Source organism: Centrocercus urophasianus, unplaced genomic scaffold (genome assembly GCF_019232065.1).
Source record: "Centrocercus urophasianus isolate 14NV4802_14NV808 unplaced genomic scaffold, USGS_Curo_1.0 seq_13, whole genome shotgun sequence".
Taxonomy (NCBI): Eukaryota; Metazoa; Chordata; class Aves; order Galliformes; family Phasianidae; genus Centrocercus; species Centrocercus urophasianus.
The window spans coordinates 16,655,074-16,676,512 of record NW_024884475.1 but is presented as its reverse complement, the minus strand read 5'-3'; the positions used below and the strand labels follow the sequence as shown (position 1 = coordinate 16,676,512).

The 21,439-nt window shown below is 40.2% G+C and overlaps 1 protein-coding gene across 1 annotated transcript in view; it reads left to right on the top strand.

Moving 5' to 3' along the window:
• The window catches only part of DHX15 (DEAH-box helicase 15), a 41,027-nt gene extending 32,555 nt beyond the window's left edge, over positions 1–8,472 (top strand). Inside the window, exons 12-14 of the mRNA XM_042811589.1 lie at positions 123–313; positions 6,692–6,861; positions 7,906–8,472. Coding sequence (XP_042667523.1) covers positions 123–313; positions 6,692–6,861; positions 7,906–8,023 — 479 coding nt within the window. The 3' untranslated portion in view covers positions 8,024–8,472. The remainder of the gene's footprint in view (positions 1–122; positions 314–6,691; positions 6,862–7,905) is intronic.
• Positions 8,473–21,439: the final 12,967 nt, after the last annotated feature.

Below are 21,439 nucleotides of genomic sequence, written 5' to 3'. Positions count from 1 at the left end.
AAAAATAATTATGGGTATCTTTTCCTGTTGTTCATCTGACTGATCAATTACTTGCTGTTTCATTTACTGATTGGGATTGGATAAAATACTTATTTTTGATTCACGTTTTCTTAATATTGCAGATCATGAGTCGGTTCAGTGGTGCTATGACAACTTCATTAACTACAGGTCCCTGATGTCTGCAGACAACGTACGCCAGCAGCTGTCACGAATCATGGATAGATTTAATTTGCCTCGTAGAAGCACAGACTTTACCAGCCGAGACTATTATATCAATATAAGAAAGGCATTAGTTACTGGGTATTTCATGCAGGTATGTGTGTGTTTTCGTAGGGGAAGCAGTTTAGATTCATATTGCTTTTGCGTTAGCGTGGTTGCTATCACTCATCAAAACTTGAGGAATGTTAGTTAAGTTGTATATGGCTGTCTGTATCACCACCTAGTCTTTGGTAGATTGATTGGTTGTTATTCAGAGTAAAATGTTTAGTCAAACTGTACTTGGTGCAGAAGTTGTAGACAGTCCTGCAAGTTTGGAAAATACAGTTTCTGGCCTGGCCAGTCCGGAGTTGGCAGTGTGAGTACTTACACAGCATTATGAGATCAGTAGTGTGATACATGCCTTGGTAACGTTGGTGCTAGCTGTCTGAGCTTACCACAAAACTTCTGAGGGTGAATCATCATTATCCAATTGAGTAGGAATTAAATTCCTTAATAGCCAGACTGCTTAATCCAATACTCAGAGATTAATTAAATCTCTGCTACCATGGTAGAGGCTTCACTTTCCTGATGAGCCCACTTTTCGATTGTTGTTTTTATCTGTGGTGTCTTTGCAGAGGCAAGCAAGGATGAATGATAAAGAAGAAAATGGTAGCAGATCTTCCCTCTCTGGGGTCCTTTTCTCCATAGGTGGCTCGCTGAGGCAATCCCAAAAGCTTGTTGTCTTTGACATCCTTTACCAGATTTAATTGTAAGTGGGCAGAATCACAGGGATTAGAAGGACCCTCTGGATGTCATCTAGTTCATCTTGCTGTAAACTATATTTTGCTGCCTCAAACAAACTGAGCAACCTGAGGAGATTTCTAGAAAGATTTCATAGGAAAAGTGTATTTTACTCCCTCACTCAAAATTATTGAGGCGAGTCAAGAGATAGCTGTGGTAGATTTGATGAAGGTGCGTGAAGTCAAAGCCATTTCAACAGTTTAACTCTTTAATCTCCATGATGCTGTGATGTCTGACCTCAGCTCTGAGCTTTCTTTCACGAATTCCATGTTGCTATAAGTAGTGTTCAGTAGAAAAAATGTTTATAATCCCTGAAACAGAAAATGTTATTTATCTGCAGCTGAAGGACTTAAAAATTAAGTCCGTGTGCGTGTTGTGCCTTCTGTTTGCAGAGATTCTCTGGCATTCTGGGGGCTCTTGTTGAGAAGAGCTGAGTAGTGAAATGTGCACATCAGTTTTATCTGCCTAGTACAGGGCATGCACTGAATTGGAAGTGTGAGCAGTTGCAAAGTGTGTTCATGTACAGAGGGTAGGCTGTGCAAGCAGAGTAGTAAGGTCTGGGGGCACAAGCTGGTTAGCTTGAGTCTTCAAGCTCCTGAGTTTAACAGTATAGTTTGTGAGAGAAGAACAGGAGCAGCTACTGTTCTGATATAGTTCTTGACTGCAGTATTTTTTCACCTAATTGCCTGCTGCCCTAAATACAGTCATCAAATTCCTCTTGTTTGGCACTGTAGGAGTATCTGTAGTACTCGAAGCCTGTGGCTGATGTCTGACATGATGTGCCTTCACAATACTTTATTAACTGTTAGAACAAAACCACTTAACTAACAGGAGAGCTGTAAACTTGCCCGCCTTCAGTTGTCTTAGTCACTGATAATTACAGAGTTCATGTTGGTTACTGACCGTCTTTTTACCCTTCATATTTCAATACAAACAACTGTGTAGAACAGCTTCTGGAATGACAGAAGTTGCCAACGTGTTAAGTGTATTGTAAAGCTTTTGTGCTGGGTTTCCATTTTCACCATGGTTTTACAAGGGAAAACCTTTTTCTTGGTTCTTTCTAGTAAGTGTTTCAATGTGACACATCTGAATATGCAGAGTATATATAAAATAGAGCAGGAGTACTTGGAAAATCTTTTCAGAAGCTACCCATAAAAATAAAATGCATTGGAAAATTAAAATAGTACAACTGAAGCTTTGATACTTACAATATGTTTTGCTTAAAAGTATGTGAAATCAGAGGTGTTAATCATGACAGAAATCCTAGATTTTTTTCATGACTTGGCTTTTTTGAAGTCTTGCATCTGGTATGGTTGTCTTTTTAAGCGCGGGAAATGCCAGTTTGTTAACTAAATTTAAGTGCTTTGGAACAAATATCTTCACATACATCACAGCTCAGAGGTGCGTGTGAGAGAAGTTTGGCTTTCCAAAGGACATTCCAGACCCTGAAGTTACTCAAACATTTGAAATGGATACCAAAAAAACCCCCAGTTTTTGCTCTCAATGCTGCTCTGCTTGTCTTCAAATTAAGCTCGGAACCTTTTTGGGAAACATAGCTTAATTAAACACAGGTTATATCAGGGTCATTACAGAAGATAAAAGTCAATAACCTGTGCTGTACAAGAAGTTGGGTGTTGAGGCTGCTCATTAAAATCTCATACTTGCTACTACTGAGGTTTTGGTACTACTTTGTATATATTAAAGTCTGTATGTAATCCTACTCCTACAGTAATTGGTATTAAGATAAAGCTACAGTATCAAGGTGGTCACCAGTACATTTAATGGTATTCACTTTTCCCAAGGGGTGCAGAATACAATTTTTAATGGCCTTGGAATCACAGTTGCATGACGTAAGAGCAGAAATTTCAGAAATCCAAGCAACAGCTATTGCTCTTCAGTGCATACTATCATTCATTCTTTCAAGAAGAAATATGAGAAACAATCAATTCTGTAAACTGTTGAGACCAAGCTGCCAAAATTAGTAGCCTTTGCTATTGTGCATTCAACTTGGACAGTGTTTGATACGTTTACCTCAGAATACGTGGTTGGGCTGAGTTCTGTAATATGATGGATAACATAAGCACGCTTCAAACTTCGGGAGTGGAACGGTGACTCAATTCTTTAAAAAAAAGCTGTGATGACTTTAGAAACAGTATTGGGGAACCTGGAGCTGGAATGTTTTTTTTTATGGTGGCGTATTCCATGGCTTCTGTTTGAATTTGTTGGACTGATAGAAAGCACTGTATGTTATCAGCTGGTGGGACTTTCTCAGTCTGCAGAGAAGCCTGGGACAGGAAGAGATGCATGGGCTGCCTTGGATCCTTATGATCTTTTTAGGGTTGTGTTTGTGTAGCATACATTATGTAGTAAATAGTGTTTAACTTCTGACTCCTATTTCCAGCCTCATTTGGAAATGTTTCGTATTAATACGTGACAAATTCTTCAAGAAACTCTAGGTTCAGATTTGGTCCCTAGTGCCTTCTTCAGCATTGTTTATTGCTGGAAAATGAACCTGTTTGATAGGCATGCTTGGCATGGTTCTGTGGTTACAGTGGAAGCCTGATTTTTACTTTTTTGACTCTGAAAAAACATCACTGAATCACAGAATGATTGAGGTTGACGATGATTTTGCTCAACCACCAAAACTGACTTCTCTGAAAACGAAATTGGAAGAGTGTCTCATTTCAGAGCTCATCTGTTCTATTCCCCCCGCCCCCCCATACCTATGTCCTAGCATCCAGAAGCAAGAATCCTTTCGTGGCGAGTTGTTCAGCCTTTCTAGCCAATCTGCTGTTTGAAGTCTGGGAGAGGGCTCCAGGGAAAGCTGATCTTTTCCTTCAGAACTTTTCTTTAACCAAGCAGATGTCTATATACATTTTGCAGAGCAGTACTTGGGTTTTGTTTTCCTAATCTATAGGAACTTTAGTTAGTGCTTTTTTCTTTTCTTTGTTTCTAAAGGTGAAATTTTATTTCCTGTAGTTAGTAAGTCAAGAACACATGCCAGCATGACACTGACCAGTCCTTTGCACCTCTCTCCTCTGCTCCCCATATTCGTAGAAAGTGCAGAATTACCAATGTCTTGTTTTTTCCATCCTTCCTGACAATAGGCATCCAGGCTTGTCTTGTGCCATCCTTTCCATGAGACCTCTCTATCAGTTGATTTAAATTTTATTAACTGAATAAAGTAGCAGAAAATAGTTAAAATTCTCTGCCAAATCAACATGTTACACTGACTTGTTGAAGGGTAAGAGCTTACGTAAAGTAGAGCTCGGATCATGTATCTGTATTGTATCTACGTATCTAGATACCCTCCTTCTCTTGCTTGTAGATGTACGATAGGTGAGAGCAAGTCCCTCTTCCAGGTGCTGGGGAGCCACTGTGCTGTATTTCACAGGCACAGAACTGGCTGCATGCCAGGGGTGCAGAGGTGCATAAGCTGTCTGCTGTGTGTGCTCGTTTGCTCACTTATGTCAGCGTTGGTGCTTTCTAGAGCCCATTCTAAATTCTTTCAGCATAGCAATCCTACAGGATGCTTGCACCTTCAAAGAAGCAGCAGAATTACCTTTGTCATCAATGCCGAAACATCTCTGTCCAGGAGTGAGCAGGAAGATGTAGTGGCAGACAGCTGGATCATCGCTGCTTGTTGTGGAGCCGTCGCTTCACCGTGTGCGTTTTCATTACAGCACTGCCATTACTGAACCTGGAATTAGCCATTGTTCTGTCTGCTAACAAGCATACTTAGGAGAAACATCTCAATAGGGTAAATTCTGTGGGCTTGTTATTGTCTCAAAATTGAAATAAATTCTAATAGTATGTAACCACTGAAAGGTGGCTTAATGCTGATATCAGGGTTCTAAGATGACTTTTTTCCTAATTGGAGTTATTCCAGTCTTTTTGCTACTCTAGAAATTTAGAGCTAGCTATGCTTTTCTTTTGCATTTTTATGAATATTCTTAATTAGTTATATCAATCTTTTTACTTCAGAATTGCACAAATAGAACACTTCACTATAAATTATGCAGAAAAGGAAATGGTCGTATGCATTTGAGGAAAAATGTTGCTACTTTTCTGTTTTTAATATGTCTGGGGGTGATTGAGGTGGTAAAGGTAAGTTGTGCTGATTTTTAATTTCAGCAGAACACAGTTTTGTAGAAAAACTAAAACTGATTGCGCTGTCCTTCTGTAGGAGGAGCAGCAGCAGCTAAAGCACTTAGATATATTTGTACACATACTTCTGGAAAAAGTGAAATTTATTTTTAAAAACAAAACAAGCTGCATAATTCAGCACTCGTGCACTATTGTTGTGCCATGTCTGAAACAGATGAGTTAGTAGTCTGCTCTGGTTTGCAGCTGTACTGCTATTTAGTTCTGCAAATTTTGGGTTGAGCTGAGTGAAATTAAGCCTGAGTTGCTATGGGCAGTGCGCTGTTAGTTTCCCTTTAAAAGCGCTTGCGTTGGCTCTCCAGACTTGAAAATAAAATAGCTGTATAATGTCTAAGGTCTGGAGTGAGAACAACTGATGAGTATGGAAGTGAATGTCCTCAGTAATAATGTCATAATATATAACAGAGAGGCACATTGAAAAGAAAACAGCTTGTTGCAAAGCTCATGTGGAATTTGAGGTAACAGTTGGATTAGAAATCCTGTGATTTTAATAAATGTGATTTACCCTTGAGAAGGCAAAAAAAAAAAAAAAAAAAAAAAGAAACGTATGAATTAAAACAATTGAAAAACAATGAAGTATACAGTCTGTATCAGAGGAAAGTAGCTAATGATTATCAGATTAAAAATGTCTTTTTGCACATCTTTTTAGCTGTTCTGTTCTGCTTAATCTTTTTATGGTATTTTGGTACATATAAATGATGAAATAACTGTGAGGGTCATCTTGAATTTCCAGTGTGGGAAGGTTAATTTTAGTTACCTGTACTTCTAGATTGACTGTTCTTACAGGGAACATCCTTCTAAGGATAAGTGATTGCTTTACCAAATCTTAATGAGCTCAGGTATCAGATCATCTTGGTGAGGCAGACATTCTACCCTTTCGCAGAGCAAGAAGCTTGGTCAGGGAGGTTAATTGATTTTTACCAAGGTCGCAGCAGAACTATGTTGCTGAACCTACATTTTTCAGCTCTGAAGCTTGTGCTGTACCAAGGCTGTTCTTAGTTTTGGACATGTTAAATTTCCCATTCTAACTGGACTGACACTTCTTTTTCCAGGCTCACCATAAGGGAATTTATACAATAATAGATGCATCAATAAAATCACTACTGAAACAGTGCATTAGTAAAAGCTTGAAATGATAACACAGCTATTGTAGGATCAGTAAGCAGCAGCTGCAGACAGTGTGCTGGAAGGAGTTTTCTGTGCCAGATCACAACTGATGGTGGTGTTCACAAACCTGTCTGTTAAATATTTCGTTCAATGCTGTTTTTGTTGCTGCTGCACTAATAATTCTTCTTGGTGGTGACTATTTTTATATGTTGCTTGAATGGTATATTAGTGTATACATGGAAGGCGATTAGTAGAAACATCTGGCATCCTGATTGTGTACAAAAATCTGAGTGCTTCAAGTGGTCAAGTAATGTGCTAAATTTAGACAAGGTTTGAAGCTGCAATGAAGTATTTTGGATGCAGCGCTACTCGAAGTCGCTTAAGCCCTCCCATGCTAATGAATTGTTCTCTTTTTACTTAGGTGGCACACTTGGAACGAACAGGGCATTACTTAACAGTAAAAGATAACCAAGTGGTACAGTTGCATCCTTCCACTGTTCTCGATCACAAACCAGAGTGGGTGCTTTATAATGAGTTTGTCCTAACAACAAAGAACTACATCCGGACATGTACAGACATCAAACCTGAATGGTAAGCAGTTGTGAATTACTGAGAAGTAGATAGACTTTTTTTTTCCCCCCCATTACAGATGGTCTTTTCACTTTTCATGAATCCAATATTATCAAAACAGTTTGGGAAATGGCAATTGTATGGACTAGTGAACTTGTAGATGAGATGACTAAAGGTTTTGTTTGTGGATACCAGTTTCTGTTTTTTGGGAGTTGTGTGCAAAACTTAGATGCTCAGGCTCTACATGCAGTGGAGGGACCTTTGACTTCAGAGCTTGTTAAGTCAGTTCTGGAGGAGCTGCTTAGGGATGCTACGTTTGGGAGTGTGTCCCAGCACTTCTTTGCGTGCCAAAGAGATGCTGGTAGGTGCCTCAAGATGTAGAGCCTTTCATGGCAGTTTGTGTCTCTAGTTTTTTGTAAGGATCTGAACAGGATTCAGTGCTTTCTTAAAATAGGGAGGAAAGATTTAATATTGGTAGAACCTGCCTTGTCATAATACTGCTAGTCAGTAGGATGCATATCAAGGAATTGAGAGGCCTGTACTCGGTCAGTAATGGAGATCGAATCTTCTCCCCATCTTTAAGGCTATACCTGATCTGTGAAGTTGTAAGCCTGGGGGAGTATGGGAGTTTTTTCAGCTGTTGAAGTAGTATGTTGCATAGGAAGGCTTTAAAGATTTGTAAGTCAAGTAGCACATGGTATATAGGATGCTGTCTTTTGTAATTTGATACATAACACTGTTTCAAATCCTTCAGCAGAAATCTTTCTAAACAAGCACTGAAAATGCTGAAACAGAAATACAATATCTCTCTTGACTGGGTTTTTAAGCTTAAACCAGCTAAGAGTTAACTGCTACCTTTGTACAAGCTGCCACTTAGGGTGGGCATAATTGTTTTGGACTTAAGCACAGGATTGAAATTTAAATGTGTACTCTTTCATTAACCTCAGAAATGCAAGGTGGGGGAAAAAATAAAAGGAAAGTATTTGTTTCAGTCAGTTGTAGAATTTGTATAGGATGTGTCTTAAAGCCCGGAGTATTAGTAATCAGTTTTTCCTTTCTTGACAGGCTGGTGAAAATTGCCCCTCAATACTATGACATGAGCAATTTTCCACAGTGTGAAGCAAAGAGGCAGTTGGATCGCATCATTGCCAAACTTCAGTCCAAGGAATACTCGCAGTACTGAATTCATGCTTTGAACTGAAGTTATTCAGAGGACAGCTTTAAAAGATGAATGGATTCAAAGTTCAAGTTGTGCTCTTCACTTTGGTTCAATAATGGCCTTTTATTTGAAAGCTTTTTAATTTTTCTTTACAGTAAATATTCCATTCTGATTTCATAAATTAAACATTTATGCCTCCCTTTTGTGTTGACACTGTAGCTCATACTGGAAAAGCTGATCAATGTTTTGCAGTTTATTGAAAGTAGTTCTATATATAACAATGTTATAAGCATTTCTTTAGAAATGGTTGAAAATGCTTCTAAAAATGTGATTATCGACCATGGTATGCATGATCGTTGTAATTGTTGACATTCCTTTTAGAAGTTGTGAAATGTTACAACTTGTGCTTATGTAGACACAACCTTCAGCTTCAGTACGAAGGTACTGACTTCAATAAAGTCTATTTATACTAATTTTGTGCCCACAGTATGTCAGTATTTCAGTTATTTTGATGGAAATGTGAGAACCCACTTAGTCTCTCATTGAAGTGTTTTATTGACATGGCGGTAGTATAATACTAAAAAGCACAGATGCTTGAGCAGCAGAATGATGGTGGCATCAATATACTACACGAAGTCTTAATTTCTTGCAGACTTCTTTAAGTTATGTAGAGGATTATTTTAAAAGTGGTTATTTTGCATATCTGCAAATTTCTTTGGAGAATGCTTTCTTGAACCGTTCCCAGATGTTTCCAGGGCAGAACTGTGGTTTTATGTCCTGTAAGGTGGAGGTGTGTGGCAGTTGGAACTTACCCTACCAGGCGGTCTTCAGATACCATTTCAGATTAACAAAAATAATGCCATAAGCCACGCTGTAGTCAAATTTAACTTCAGTATTGTCATTTTGTACTGCTATTTAGTGAAATACGACTTGACAGCGTTTTCAAGATAGGAAGATAATTTCATGGGGAATTTTACTTATTAAGATTTAATACTTGGTCAGATTGAAGTTTTTTGTTTTTTTTTTTCTTCCCCAGAATAATACATTTGAGATTGAGTTCTTCCAGCAAAGAGAGGCTGGAGCTGCTCTTGCCAGAACAGGTTACCCTGAAGTGGGAGTTGTTGTCACTTCCAGCATGAGTTTTTTGTCTTGCTTTTAAGGTGTCTTTTGCCTGGAGATTTGGCAACCAATCTCAGTTATGCTACTGGAAGACTGATCTTAAGCCACAGGTGTGTCCTGTGTAGATTGCAGGTTAAACATTTGGCTATAAGAATCTTGGAATCAAGTGATTTCAGGATTGTCTTTCAATTCTAACTGTTTTTAGATGCATTTTGGTGGAGAGTAAGTAGAAAGCTGTGAAACTCCTTAGCAATGAGAATAGTATCATAAAGAGAAGCATGTCTGAAGGTAAAGTTGATTGAATTTATAATGCAGTGGGACTTGTGAGTCTTCCCCAAGCTGAGTAACAAAGTGAGGGAGCAGAGGATTTCCCCCACTAGAGGAATGCTGAAATTGAAATGGATCTGGTGTCATTCATGGGCTTCCCTGCTCCATGAAATAACTGAGGAGATGGACTGACCATTTATAAAATACTGAACCCAAAATTGTGTTCTCTAATTACAGTTAAGAGTTCTTGAATTAATGACAGATGGTCTGTACAACTAAAGCTTGGATTTCAGAACTGTTCCCCCAAAACACTTCATAAAGTTCTGCTCTAGAGTAATTCTCAAGTTCAGCACAGGGCGTTTATAATACCCTTGTCCTTCTTCAGGGGGAGGGAGATGTGGAATGCTGAAAAATGGCTGCCCTCTAGTAAGAATTTCTCTAGTATTTCTGTGCAGCCTTCAGCTAAATGGTGTAGAACCACCTTCTGTGAAACTTTTCCTGGGTATGGCAAGGTCCACGAACAGAGCCAGTTCTCAGCATGAAATCCCTCGAGGACCCCAGAACCAGCTGGCATGGACTGCAGTAGATTTGGTACTTGAGCTGGGGAGCAGATGGGTATGGCTGTGAGTGGAACTTGACACTGGAGAAACTTGGGCTTTCTGTTTTTTTTTTTCCTTTTTAAATTGTCATACCCACAAACTTGGCTTGTTTGTGAGGATGACAGTCAACCTGGGATCTTTAATTCCTGTGCATCCTTGCTATCAGGAATGCAAATACTACTGGCCAGATTAATGTCCTCTGACAGCTGTGCAGCCCTGCCATCGTCCAATTAAGTCAGTGACACCTGTGCAATCTACCTGAAGGCTCTGGGGTGCACCAATGTCATTGGCTTAATTGGAAGGCTGTCTGGTTTCACAGCTGTCACCGGGGACTGAAGAGGCCAAATTCTCTCTTTCCTCTTGGCAGTTGGAATGCATGCGATGGGAATCAGCTTGGCTGTTGAAACCTCACTGGAGTCTGTGGCTAGCAGTTTGAGAAGATGCTGAAGCACAAGCATCTTGGGAATCTGGTGAACTTGACACGTGCATGGCTTTGTGTATGTCATCATGATTCCTTGGGAACACTTCTCAGCGAAGATCCGCCACTCTGAACGTTTACAATACTTGAGTTTAGGGCTGAAGTGTTTTTCTCTTAGGGGATTACGTGTGTTAACATGGACAGTGGAATGGCAGTAGGGCTGGAGTGGGAAAGGTCATGGTCCTACTGTGGACACCGTGCAGCCAGGTTTTACTGTTCAGCACTGATGTGTGGTTAGTTTGTTAAACAACAGAGCAGTCAAGGATTTAGGGCAGTAACAGGTAGACAAGCTTAAATGGCTGGATTGAGTGCAAACCTCACTTAGAAGTAGGTGTAGAGTCCTGTAGTACGTGGGAGGAGGATAACTAATAAGTAGCCTTCTGTGAAAGAGTAATGAAAGGTACAATGGGATTTGCCAGATAGGTCCTGATGGAAAAGTATCTGGAGCTCTCAGCTGCAGTTATGCGAGGCATACAGTGGTTACATGCAGAATAACTTGATTTTGAGTATGGGCTGTTATTCCTAAGCATTTTGAAAGCGGGAGCTTCATTCCTTTTTTTCCTTATGGAGAAGCTGTCATTAACAGTGGGCTTAAAAGGAGACTAAAGAGAGAGATCTAATTGGTCTGCTTTATCTATAAGGGTATGAAAGGCACTGTGTACTTCATGGCGTAGTTGAAAGAAATTGCAGTAAGTACTCAACATAACTGACTTTGGCTGTTTAGGTTGCAGTAAATATGAAAAAAAGTTGGAGTTAACAGAATGGAGGAGCTGGCTAATGGCACATGGAATTTAAGGCTCCCACACACTTTTTGTGAAGTACCACTGTTAACTGAAATAACTTGAATGTTTTATTCCCTTCAGATTTTCTTAAGTGGTAGCAGCACCCAGAAATGTTTGCTTTCTGTTTTGGATCAGGGCAGGTGCTAGGAAGTGTCTGTGAATGACAGTGAAATGCTCTGTGCTGTGGCTCTTTCTGCTGGCTGACAGTGTGGGGGATTCTGAGTAAAGTACGTTCCAGTTCCAAATGCACCTGACCAGCCTTAGCCATCTGCTGTTCTGTTGTGATCCCTGCCTTACTGATGTCTTATAAATTGCTTCAGAGAGTTTGGAATACGAGCTAGGGGGTGTCAGTGTGTTTCAGTGTACTGCAGCCTGCTGTAGGGAGCTGCATGCAGCCAGGGGCTGAACTAGGTGATCTCCTGAGGTCCCTTCCAAACCCTGCTGTTCTGTGATGCTGTTAAGAATTGCTCCATGAGGATTTAGTTGGCTATCTGCTTTGGAACAGTCTGAAAGGAAAAGCAATTCTTGCTTTATTTACACTGATATTTTTTTTTCCCCAGAGGAATTGTGTTGGTTTTTGTTTTTTGGTATTTTTGGAAATGCATTGTTTGTATGAAGTGAACTATTTATACTGCTACTTTTTTTTTTTAACGTGTTAGATAGTATAACAATACTAAATCAAAGTATATATATTTTTAAAGAAGAGAGTCTTCCATCTTAATAGTGCTTCTGTATAATACCTCAAAGCAGTGAAGGGCTAGCGTTGATGTGAGGTGATGTTCAGGTTTGTTAGAGGTAGTGCTGGTGACTGTATGTAAAGCTGCATTTAGGTATGTCTCTCTTAACCTCATGGATACCGTGTTTAGATCTCTAGGGATTCTTTAGCATTTAGGTATTTTTTGTCTGAGATGGGAATAAATGGTGAGATCATGCTTTATTGTCTTTGTTATTAAAAAACAAAAACAACCAAACTTTTGAGAGGTCTGTAAACAGACAAAGGATCTGCACTGCAGTCTTATTTGCAGTTATACTCGCAGACATATGACTTTGTTGTAGGTGTGCTCACTGAAGGTGAGTGCTGTTGGCACGGGCCAGTTGGTGTGTTCTCTAATATCCTGTCAGCTTTGCACGACAGTAATGCCACAGGCTGATCACTGCCTCGCTTTTGGGATAAAGGCTCGTGACACCAACCCAGCACTGGTTTGTGATGGTTGCTTTCCATTTGCAATGCCTGGTGCACGTTGGAAACTGCTCAATCTTTGTCCTACAGAAAACAGGGTTAAACCAAACGTGCTGAAGAATGAGCGTGTCATTTACAAAGATACTTTAACAAGAGTTAAAGGGCAAGTAGTTTTCCTTCCATCCAGTCAAGCTGTAATTGCTAATTTGTAATCAGATTGCTATAATTTCCTTCATTTTGTGACAATTTAGCAATAAAAAGCCATACCATACTGCGGTATTAGGAAGTGTAGAGATAAATGCATGCATTTATTCACTTACTGTACTTTATTAGAAGTAGTTGTTTATTTTGTCTTTAGAGTAGCTGAAGGTTTAATGATAAACATCTTTTACTATTGTATGATCTGTATCAGTACTCTGACCTTTTAAAATCATTTAATTTGGGGGCTATGTATGTGACGTGAGTTATTTGAAGCAAAGAGGGAAAATGATCTATTTGGTCAACCTGGTTCATTTTCTACTAATATATCATGCACAAGTAGCTTTCTTTTTTGGTACACGTCCTAGAACTGCTGATATAAAACTGGCCATCGGTCTCTTGTAGCATAAACTTCAAATATTTTTTATCTTGACCCAAGCAGCTTTGAAACAACATTAAACCATCATACGAGAGCACAAACGACAAGCTCAGACTGCCTCTAATTTTCACTGATGCGTTTGAGATGAACGTTTGGCATCAAGGAGATGCCAACTTCTACTATCAAGGGATTAAACTAAGTGTGGTAACAGCAGTAAAATAACATTCCTATGGCGGTGGTAATAGCTTAGTTCTGATGATTTGAGGTGTTTCATTTTGCCGTTTCTCAAAAATGCTGAATGTATGTCAGACAGATGATAAAATAATTCTCATTTGTATACATCGTGGCTCTGAGTGATTCTTTAAGTTCTTTCCAGCTATGAAAGCTATGCAGTCGTTATGTTGTATAGAAAATTAAGACATAGCACAAATTACTGTTGATAATAAATATTTTCTGTGGCTCTAAACGTATATTATTTTGGGCTGGTCTTATTCTTTTAGCTCAGGTAGGCTCTTGCTTTCCATTTGATTTCAGTGTTGATTTTGTAAGCATGCCGCGTCAATGTTCCCAGCCTCATTGCTTCCAGCAGCACAAACAACACTTACAGCACTTAGCAGGCTTTGCAAAGCAGTGCTGCTGGTGAACCTACATCTTCCTTTCAGTATTCAGCTGTGTGATGAAATGGCTTCTGTTCGTACTAATAAGAAAAACTATCCTCAAAAACATCAGCCTTCTCAGCATCGTGAAGGTACCAGTTTTTACTGTCAATGTTTGTGTGTAATTTTAAAGATTAACTAAACTTGACTTGTCAAACCTTAGAATGCTGTAGTTGAGGTTGTTCCATTTTGCATGTCGGATAACAGGTAACTGATAAGCCTTTCATTTCTGACAGGGATGGAGTAGTTCTTTCAAATAAAAACAAGAACAGAAACCACCTGAACACACTGTGAACCTTCAGTGACTTCAGTGAAAGGCTTACAGTTCAGTTCATACTGTGGCAGGTGGTTAAAAGCAGTGAGATTTGCAAAATGTTTCTAGGAGCGGCTAGCTGTCCAGAGCGGTGTTGACAGCTTTGTTCCAACAGCTGTTTGGTTGTGCAATATAATGGAAGCAGACTTAAATTACTTTTTTAGAATACTGAAAAAAAAAAAAAAAAAAAAATCTTTTAAAAGCAGGTAATAATTGGCTAGAATTTGAAACTCCAGCCATGCTGCTGGAGTTGTTTGCCCCATTTGCTATAAAGAGTCACTTCAGTAAACTTACGGACAATGAACAGCTTGTTGCTATGCAAACCACCATTAAAGAAAGGTCTGTAAGGGGAATGGAAAGAAGAACAGCAGGAAATGTATTCCTTATGGATGTTATATCAGGGCCGTGCCTTACAACGTATTGTTATAAAGCTCCTCATTGAACTCCCTGCTTTGTACATCCAAATACTCCACTCAAATGTCAGTTCTCTGCAATCCCTGGCATTGTCAAACACTGGGTTAAATGGGAATGTAGTGGTAGAGCCACGGTGTTCTGAAATTCCATTTGTTTCTGGAGATTTATGGAAAGTGAGTAGCAAAATATTCAGTTAAATGAAATAGGAAAGGCCTGCTTCATAAACCTGTTCATCGTGATAGTCTACCGTACTGTTAGTTAACACTGATTTCCTGCAGCTTGTTTTCTTTTTTTTTTTTTGCAAATAAAACTTACGAGTCCAACAGTTTGTAGTCTGCTGGCTCCTTCAGAGACTGATGGTTAGATTTCCGTAGGTACAATGAGATTCTGCAAACTCAAATGCTTTTTTAGCAGTTTCTTGATAAAAGAATCTGATTACATATATTTTAAATACCTGTGCCAATGGAGGGCTGGCTGGACTCGGAACTTCCTTAATTAACAACAAAATTAACAGCAAACCTTTGCTCTTACTGCTTCCGGAATTTTGACTTTTTTTTTTTTTTTTAAAAAAAAAAAAAAAGCAGAGGAATTTTAATTGCCTTCCATTGCATTCACTTCAGTTGCCTTAAGAAAAATGGTTACTCTTTGCTTTGGCTTTGGATGATGTGTAACAGAAAGGACAGGCTGAAATACTGTGCCTGCTACAAAATGCCTGCTTGGCTTAGGGTACGTTTTCTCATAGTGAGGTTTGTGTTTATTAAGTGGGTTAAATACAATGATGTCACTGTTGAAATCCAAAGTTAATGATCTGTCAAATCCCTTTCAAATATCAATTATTTCTGAGGGTTTGCTGCCTCTTTGTGGTATTTCTCGTGTAAAAACAAAAAAATGGAATTCTGTGTCGATCAAAGCTTTTCTTGGGATTGTGCAAAAGACAGTAAATGGAATTTCGCTGCATTTCACAGTGTGCAACTGGGAGTCTGCTGTCTCCTCTCCTGCATTCCTCACCATGCAGTGTATAGTGTTTTTTAATATCTTTAGTATACTCTGTGATGGTGAGGTGCTACTGCTTTATCAACAAGCTTTGAATCAACGAATGTAGGGTCCCTCACCTCCTTTGTTATCTGAGTGATGACAAGGGATCTCATCACACCTTTCAATAGTTTGTTCTTAGGTGGCATCTTAACTGTGATTGATAAAATAGTGGTGATTCGACTCAGTTTAAATCACTCACTCACAGTGACCAAATGTATCCAGGACCAGGAAGAATATCTGTGGGCTTTTTCTTGGAAGTAGATGCTCACATAGATTGGTTACTTATATAGTTACTATTACATTTGTTACTTCATAGAGTAACTAACCACAGAAATGTTATTTTGGGGTGGGTATCATCATACAGGGCTTTAGTAATTTCTTTACTGTTAATTGGTGGTGAGACTATCAAAAGTTACCAATACCTCATACATTCATGCCTGCTTACATTTGAATGACACGTATTCGCTTGGTTGTTATTTATAATTTGGGGGGTATTGAACTGTTGAAGATTACTCATGTTGAAAAGCTGCTGGAAGGCCTTAACTAGGAATTAAATTATCATAGTGGCTTCATTTTATAGCAGTCTCATTGAAAATATCTTGCTCGCAGGACAATCAAACTCATCAGTGTTCTGCTCTTCCACTTCAGTAGACAAAGTTTTAATCAGTGGCGCACTTGATCTTGCAGAAATCAAGGAAAATAATTTCCTGCACTTCTGAGATGAGCAAAATTTCATGTAATCTAGCTCTTAGACTTGTGGCAGATTTATTTATTTTTATTATCTTCTTTTGAATCTCCAGTTTTGCTTTATTCAGTTGCCTATTTCATGTAACTTCAATTATCGAGTTGACTCAGTGGTTAGATAGGATTAGTTCATGGATAAAGAGCAGGCAACTAAAGCTCACCTCAAGCAAGGCAGATAATCCACTGATAGTGAGATAGAAACATTTTGGAAAATGTGGTTTTTTTCTGAAGCTGTTCATTTGCAGTTGGTCATGACACTGAGATGGCTTTAGAGAACCTCGTTATGAATTTCTGATGGTCTCACAAAAAAAGAAAACTTTTCTGTTGTCCTCCCTTTCTTGGAGTAGCCAGTTATCTAACTTCAGTCATCTCTTTGTCTTTTTTGTGTATGGGGTCTTCACCATTCAACAAACTTGTAAGAGTTACATTGCAGGCCTCTTATCTTCCAGGTGCTTAAGAGCCTGGATTTGGATCTGGGTTGAAGAACACGAGCATCAAAACCATTGCAAGTGTTTTTTTTTTTGGTGCAACTGTAAGAGTGCAGGGGCTAATCAAGGCTGTGTAACAAATTGGAACAGTGATAATCATCCATAATCTTAACTGGAAGGAATGTTTCTTCAACCATTTCTTCTCTTGCCGTGTACAGCAAGAGCTCCAACCCAGTACTACTGCCTTTTGGTGGCAGGAATGAGCAGTTATCAGTCACAATTTAGTGCACTATTTGAAGGTGTCCAGATATTACAGTGATGTACACAATCTTAAGAAATATACTGGAGAAGCAAAACTTCAGAAAAGCTAGTTCTGTTAAATTCCTACACCACCATTCGGCACTCGTTGAACACTAACTATCCATTTGCTGCATTGTGATCAATGGAAATCATTTTGAGGGCATCCCTCTATGCAATTTTCTTTCAGGTGCTCTGCAGAACCTTTTGTTTGCTAACTAGTGGCACTCAGCTGAAGTTTGGGAGCACTGTTTGGGGTGCTTAATAAAAGTTCTGTTTTGATTAATCATAATCTGTTACCATGCTGCTGGAGAATCCGCACACGCACCTCTTGTAGGTAAGATGATGATTCTGTCATGTAGAAGCTGTTCTGGGAGCTCCGAGTCTCTTAGGTGACTTAGCACTCAGATGACTTGCCATGTGATGGTGGAGAAAAAAAAAAAAAAAGTCCTATTGATTTTAGCTAGAATACTGTGAGAAGCCAGTGAAAGAATGCAGAACACTGAAGTGATGTTGAAAAAGTGACCGTGCTTGCTGTGTTCTCGTCCACCATTGGTTTCATTCACAGTTATGCCCAATTTTACATTTTTGTGCTATAGGTGGTAGTTATCTTATCATTCAATAGAAACCTAAAGATTCTGGAATCTTCACTTCTGCTGTAAGTCGATTTTTGCTCCCCTGGGGCTAATGGCTTTTACAAACATTGTCTAACCATGTTGCTTGACTTTTCCAAGGGCCTGGAGCTTAAACTGTTGATCTCTTCAAACATCAGGAGGATGTGATACCTTGCTCCAGAAGTGTTCATAAAGCAAAACGAAATAATTTGATGGAAGGTGCTAAGGAAGCTTTAAAGTATTAGCCTTAATTGAAAACCTAACAGTGGACTTTTAAAGCCTCCCCTCTTCAATTTTTATGGACTGTCTTAATTGACTTTAAAAGGCTTTTATTGCATTTATGAACAGGCTAAGTAGAAATATTTCTTTATACATCTGCAAATAAGATACAGCACAGCTGTTAACTTCATTTTAGAATACCTGGTATTATTAAACATTTGCCCTGTAAGAAGAGATTTTCAACTAATGAAATCTAGTAAAGTCAGAAAAAAGCGACGTGTGTCTGCCAGTGGGGAAAAATAACACGAGGGTGGTGGATACAAGAATGGTGCCCGTAAATCATTTTGAAGTGTTTGCAATTACAAGCTTTAAAAAAATGGTGGGAACCAGAGCACTCAGTTTCAATGCTGCACTGATTACCAGAGGGTCACTACACTGAACCAAATAAAACACGTGCAGCCGTAGCACAGCACTCGTGCTGTGGAACCTTCATCTAGAGGCTACAAACTGTGCCAAATCATGATCTCCTTGGGACTGCTCTGTTATGAATCTGTTTATATGGAATGTGGAAGTTGAACGTCTTTTCTGTCTCAAATCCACTGTGTGCTTCTCAAACCAAAGGCCTTACAGAAAAGAAATGCGCATCTGTGATGTTCTGGCTTTTGCCCACAGCAATGTGGGCATGCTTAATCATTGAAGGGTACCTTCTGTATGGAGCTGCTAACATACAGGGACATCATGCTTTTTGTAGATTTCATTTTTAATGTTTTGTCTTTATCAGCTTTGTGCAGAGGCCAAGCAAACCTGGTTGTGTGGTAGCCTGGTTGCTTCCTCTGCAAATACTGTCAGTTTGGGGAACTTCAGTGTCACACTGGGACTGTCACTGATGGCAAATGGACAATTTAAAATCAGAGTCCCACCTGTCGAGTTTTGTTACACCACAATCATGACATAACCAAGTGCTGCTTTTCTTCTACGGTCTTTGTATTTTTCTGTTCAACGGTGATTAAAAAATCTGGGTTAAAATGTTGAGTTCACTGCTCTTAGGAGACCCATTGTACTGACTGCTGTCCAGATGGAGAGTGATTGATTGCACTTGTGCTGTTTTCAGCATCTTCTGATGGAGATGGAGGAGAAAGGAGTGGGCACTGTTGGAAGAGAAGTACCAGATCCAATACTGCAGTGCAATGCTGTTCTTACGGGTTCTGTTATTTCAGCTCTGCTTTGCTCACGTGTTGAAGCACACGTCTGTCTCTCCATCTGAATAAAACCTTGGCTTACAGGAAAAAAAAACATTGAAAACATGTTCAATAGCCTTCTACTACAGTGTGTCTCAGTATTGTCAAGGAGTTCTTTCAAACTACAGCAAAAAGTTTATAAGATAACTGAAATATGCATTAATTTTAGAAAAGCTTTTTGTTTAAACAAGTTTTGAACCTTGCTGCAGTTAACTTCTTTCTGACTGTCATCCCAGTCACTGGAAAGGATAGAAATTATATTTGGTTCCACCTCTCCAGTACCAGAAGCAGCTAATTTTTTTTTGCTTCATCACCAACATCACAATAGCTCTGATGTTAGCATACTAAATCATGCAGCAGACAGACTATTGGCTACTTCAGTAATGTTTGACTAAAAACATTTATGAATGGTCTGTAGGAGCAATAGGCAATGCTATAAATAAGTTTTCATATCTTGTTTTGCTTCCAGCAGAAATCTGCTCTACAGAACTCGGAACAGGGGTCTGAGCATCCACAGAGCCAACAGCTACAGTGCTTTTAGGAGATCACGGATCTATTAGATCACCAGGCAATTAAGCTAATCTTCCTGCTCCTGCAGGGGTAACTCGATGAACTTCAAATGCAGAATTTTGAGCCCGTGGTTAACAGCAGGCTGAGGAACAATGCTGGAAGGAAAAGACAGGGAAACCACCAAACATTTAAGAAACCAGCATATTTTTTGAGGCTTTGAATGAACACTGTTGGAAAGTTGAGTATGGCTCTGTTGCTGGAGGGAGTAAAAGCTACCTGCTGAAGTGGATGAAAAGATCAGGTATTAGCAAAAAAAAAAAAACACCAAACCAGCAGAAGAGGAACAATAACAACAACAAAAAAACTATTCCAGCAGTAGGAGCTTTGCTTCAAATGATGGAAGTCTGGAGCACAGATGCAGGTTGGAATGCACTAAGACTTAAAGTGAAGATGAAATGCTTGATGTGAAGTTCCTTAGCATTTTAGAATCCAGATTCTTTGACCCCTCTGAGGAAGGAAAGGGAAGCAGCTCAAGGATGGTGAAAGCTTTAATTGCTGCTGTCTGGAAGGCTGAAATCTATTGTCAAGCAAATGTGAAGCTTTGGGGGCCACCGATTAGAAGCCTTGGCAGGCTGAGGTCTCTCAAGGAAAATACTGAAGGAGTCTGAGAAACAAATTACCGTAGATATGGAGAATGCCTCGTCCCATCCTCTGCTGCTGGGAACCCTTCTGCTTTACTTTTATGTGGTTTTGGGACAGGTTAAAAGGCTGTGAGCTGCTGTGGAACAGATCTGCCCATCACTAAGGTTTCTCTGGTTGATAACTCGGCTGTTACTGGCTAGCTGTTATCCAGAGCTCTCTCATATCGCAATGCTGAGGTTCCATTATGTTCTGCTAAGCCTCAGAGTATTCCATGTTCATGACATGGTTGGAGACTGATGTGAAGAAAACAAGATTTCTTCAGCTATCAGAAGGCTCCAGGGATCCCATGGGTGTTAACAAGTGGTGGTTTTGTCCCTTAGACTGCGTGGGAGTGGGACGTGTCAGTGGGCAAGTGGCAGAAACCTGCCCTGGCCTCTCCATTGCTGGCTGAGGGCTTCTGGGTGTCATTCAGCAAACCTCCAGCCTGCTGTGGAACTGTGGTTGGAAAGACAAACATGGAGAGGAGAAGAGGGAGGAGGAACTCAGGAATAACTAGAGTATGGGAGGCAATAGGATGGGGATCTTTTAGGTGATGCCCAGTGACAAAATAAGGAGCAGTGGGCACAAACTGGAACACAGCAAGTTCCATACAATGTGAGGGAAAACTTCTCTCCTGTGGGAATGACAGAGCCAGTGCACAGCCTGCTTGGAGAGCCCGTCGAGTCTCCTTCTCCAGAGATAATACAAACCCACACCAGGGTGCTTTCCTGCACAACGTGCTGTGGAGAACCTGTTTTAGAAGGGGGTTGGAATAGGGGATCTCCAGAGGTCCCCTGTGATCTTACGATTGGTTTTTTTTGTTGTTGTTTTTTTTTTGTTTTTGTTTTTTCGTTTTTTTACGGCAAAGATATTATTATATGAAAGCTGCTAATTACCCTGTGAAAAAGTACAGCTACGCTACCTGTCTCCCTTCCCCTTGCAGCTACCTGCTTTCCAACACCAGTATCAGCAGCGAGCAAGACGTCCCAGCTGCCGAAGCGCCGCGCGGAGCAGCGAAGGCCCGCGCCGCCCCCACCTGCTGCTGCCTGGCGGCCCCCCGTGCCGGACCCGCGCCGCGAGCGCTGCGCCGCCGGCTTCGGCTCTCGGTGCCGCTCCGACAGCCGCGGCCGCACGCGCGCGGCCGCCCGCGGGATGCCCCGCAGCTGCGGGCAGCGCTCCTCCGTGCGAAATAAAAACCAAAAGCGATCCCCGCGCTCGGGAGCCGCAGGCCGAAGGGATGCCCCGGGGCAGAGCGAGGCGTGGGCCGGGCCGCGGGGCCCCAACTTTTC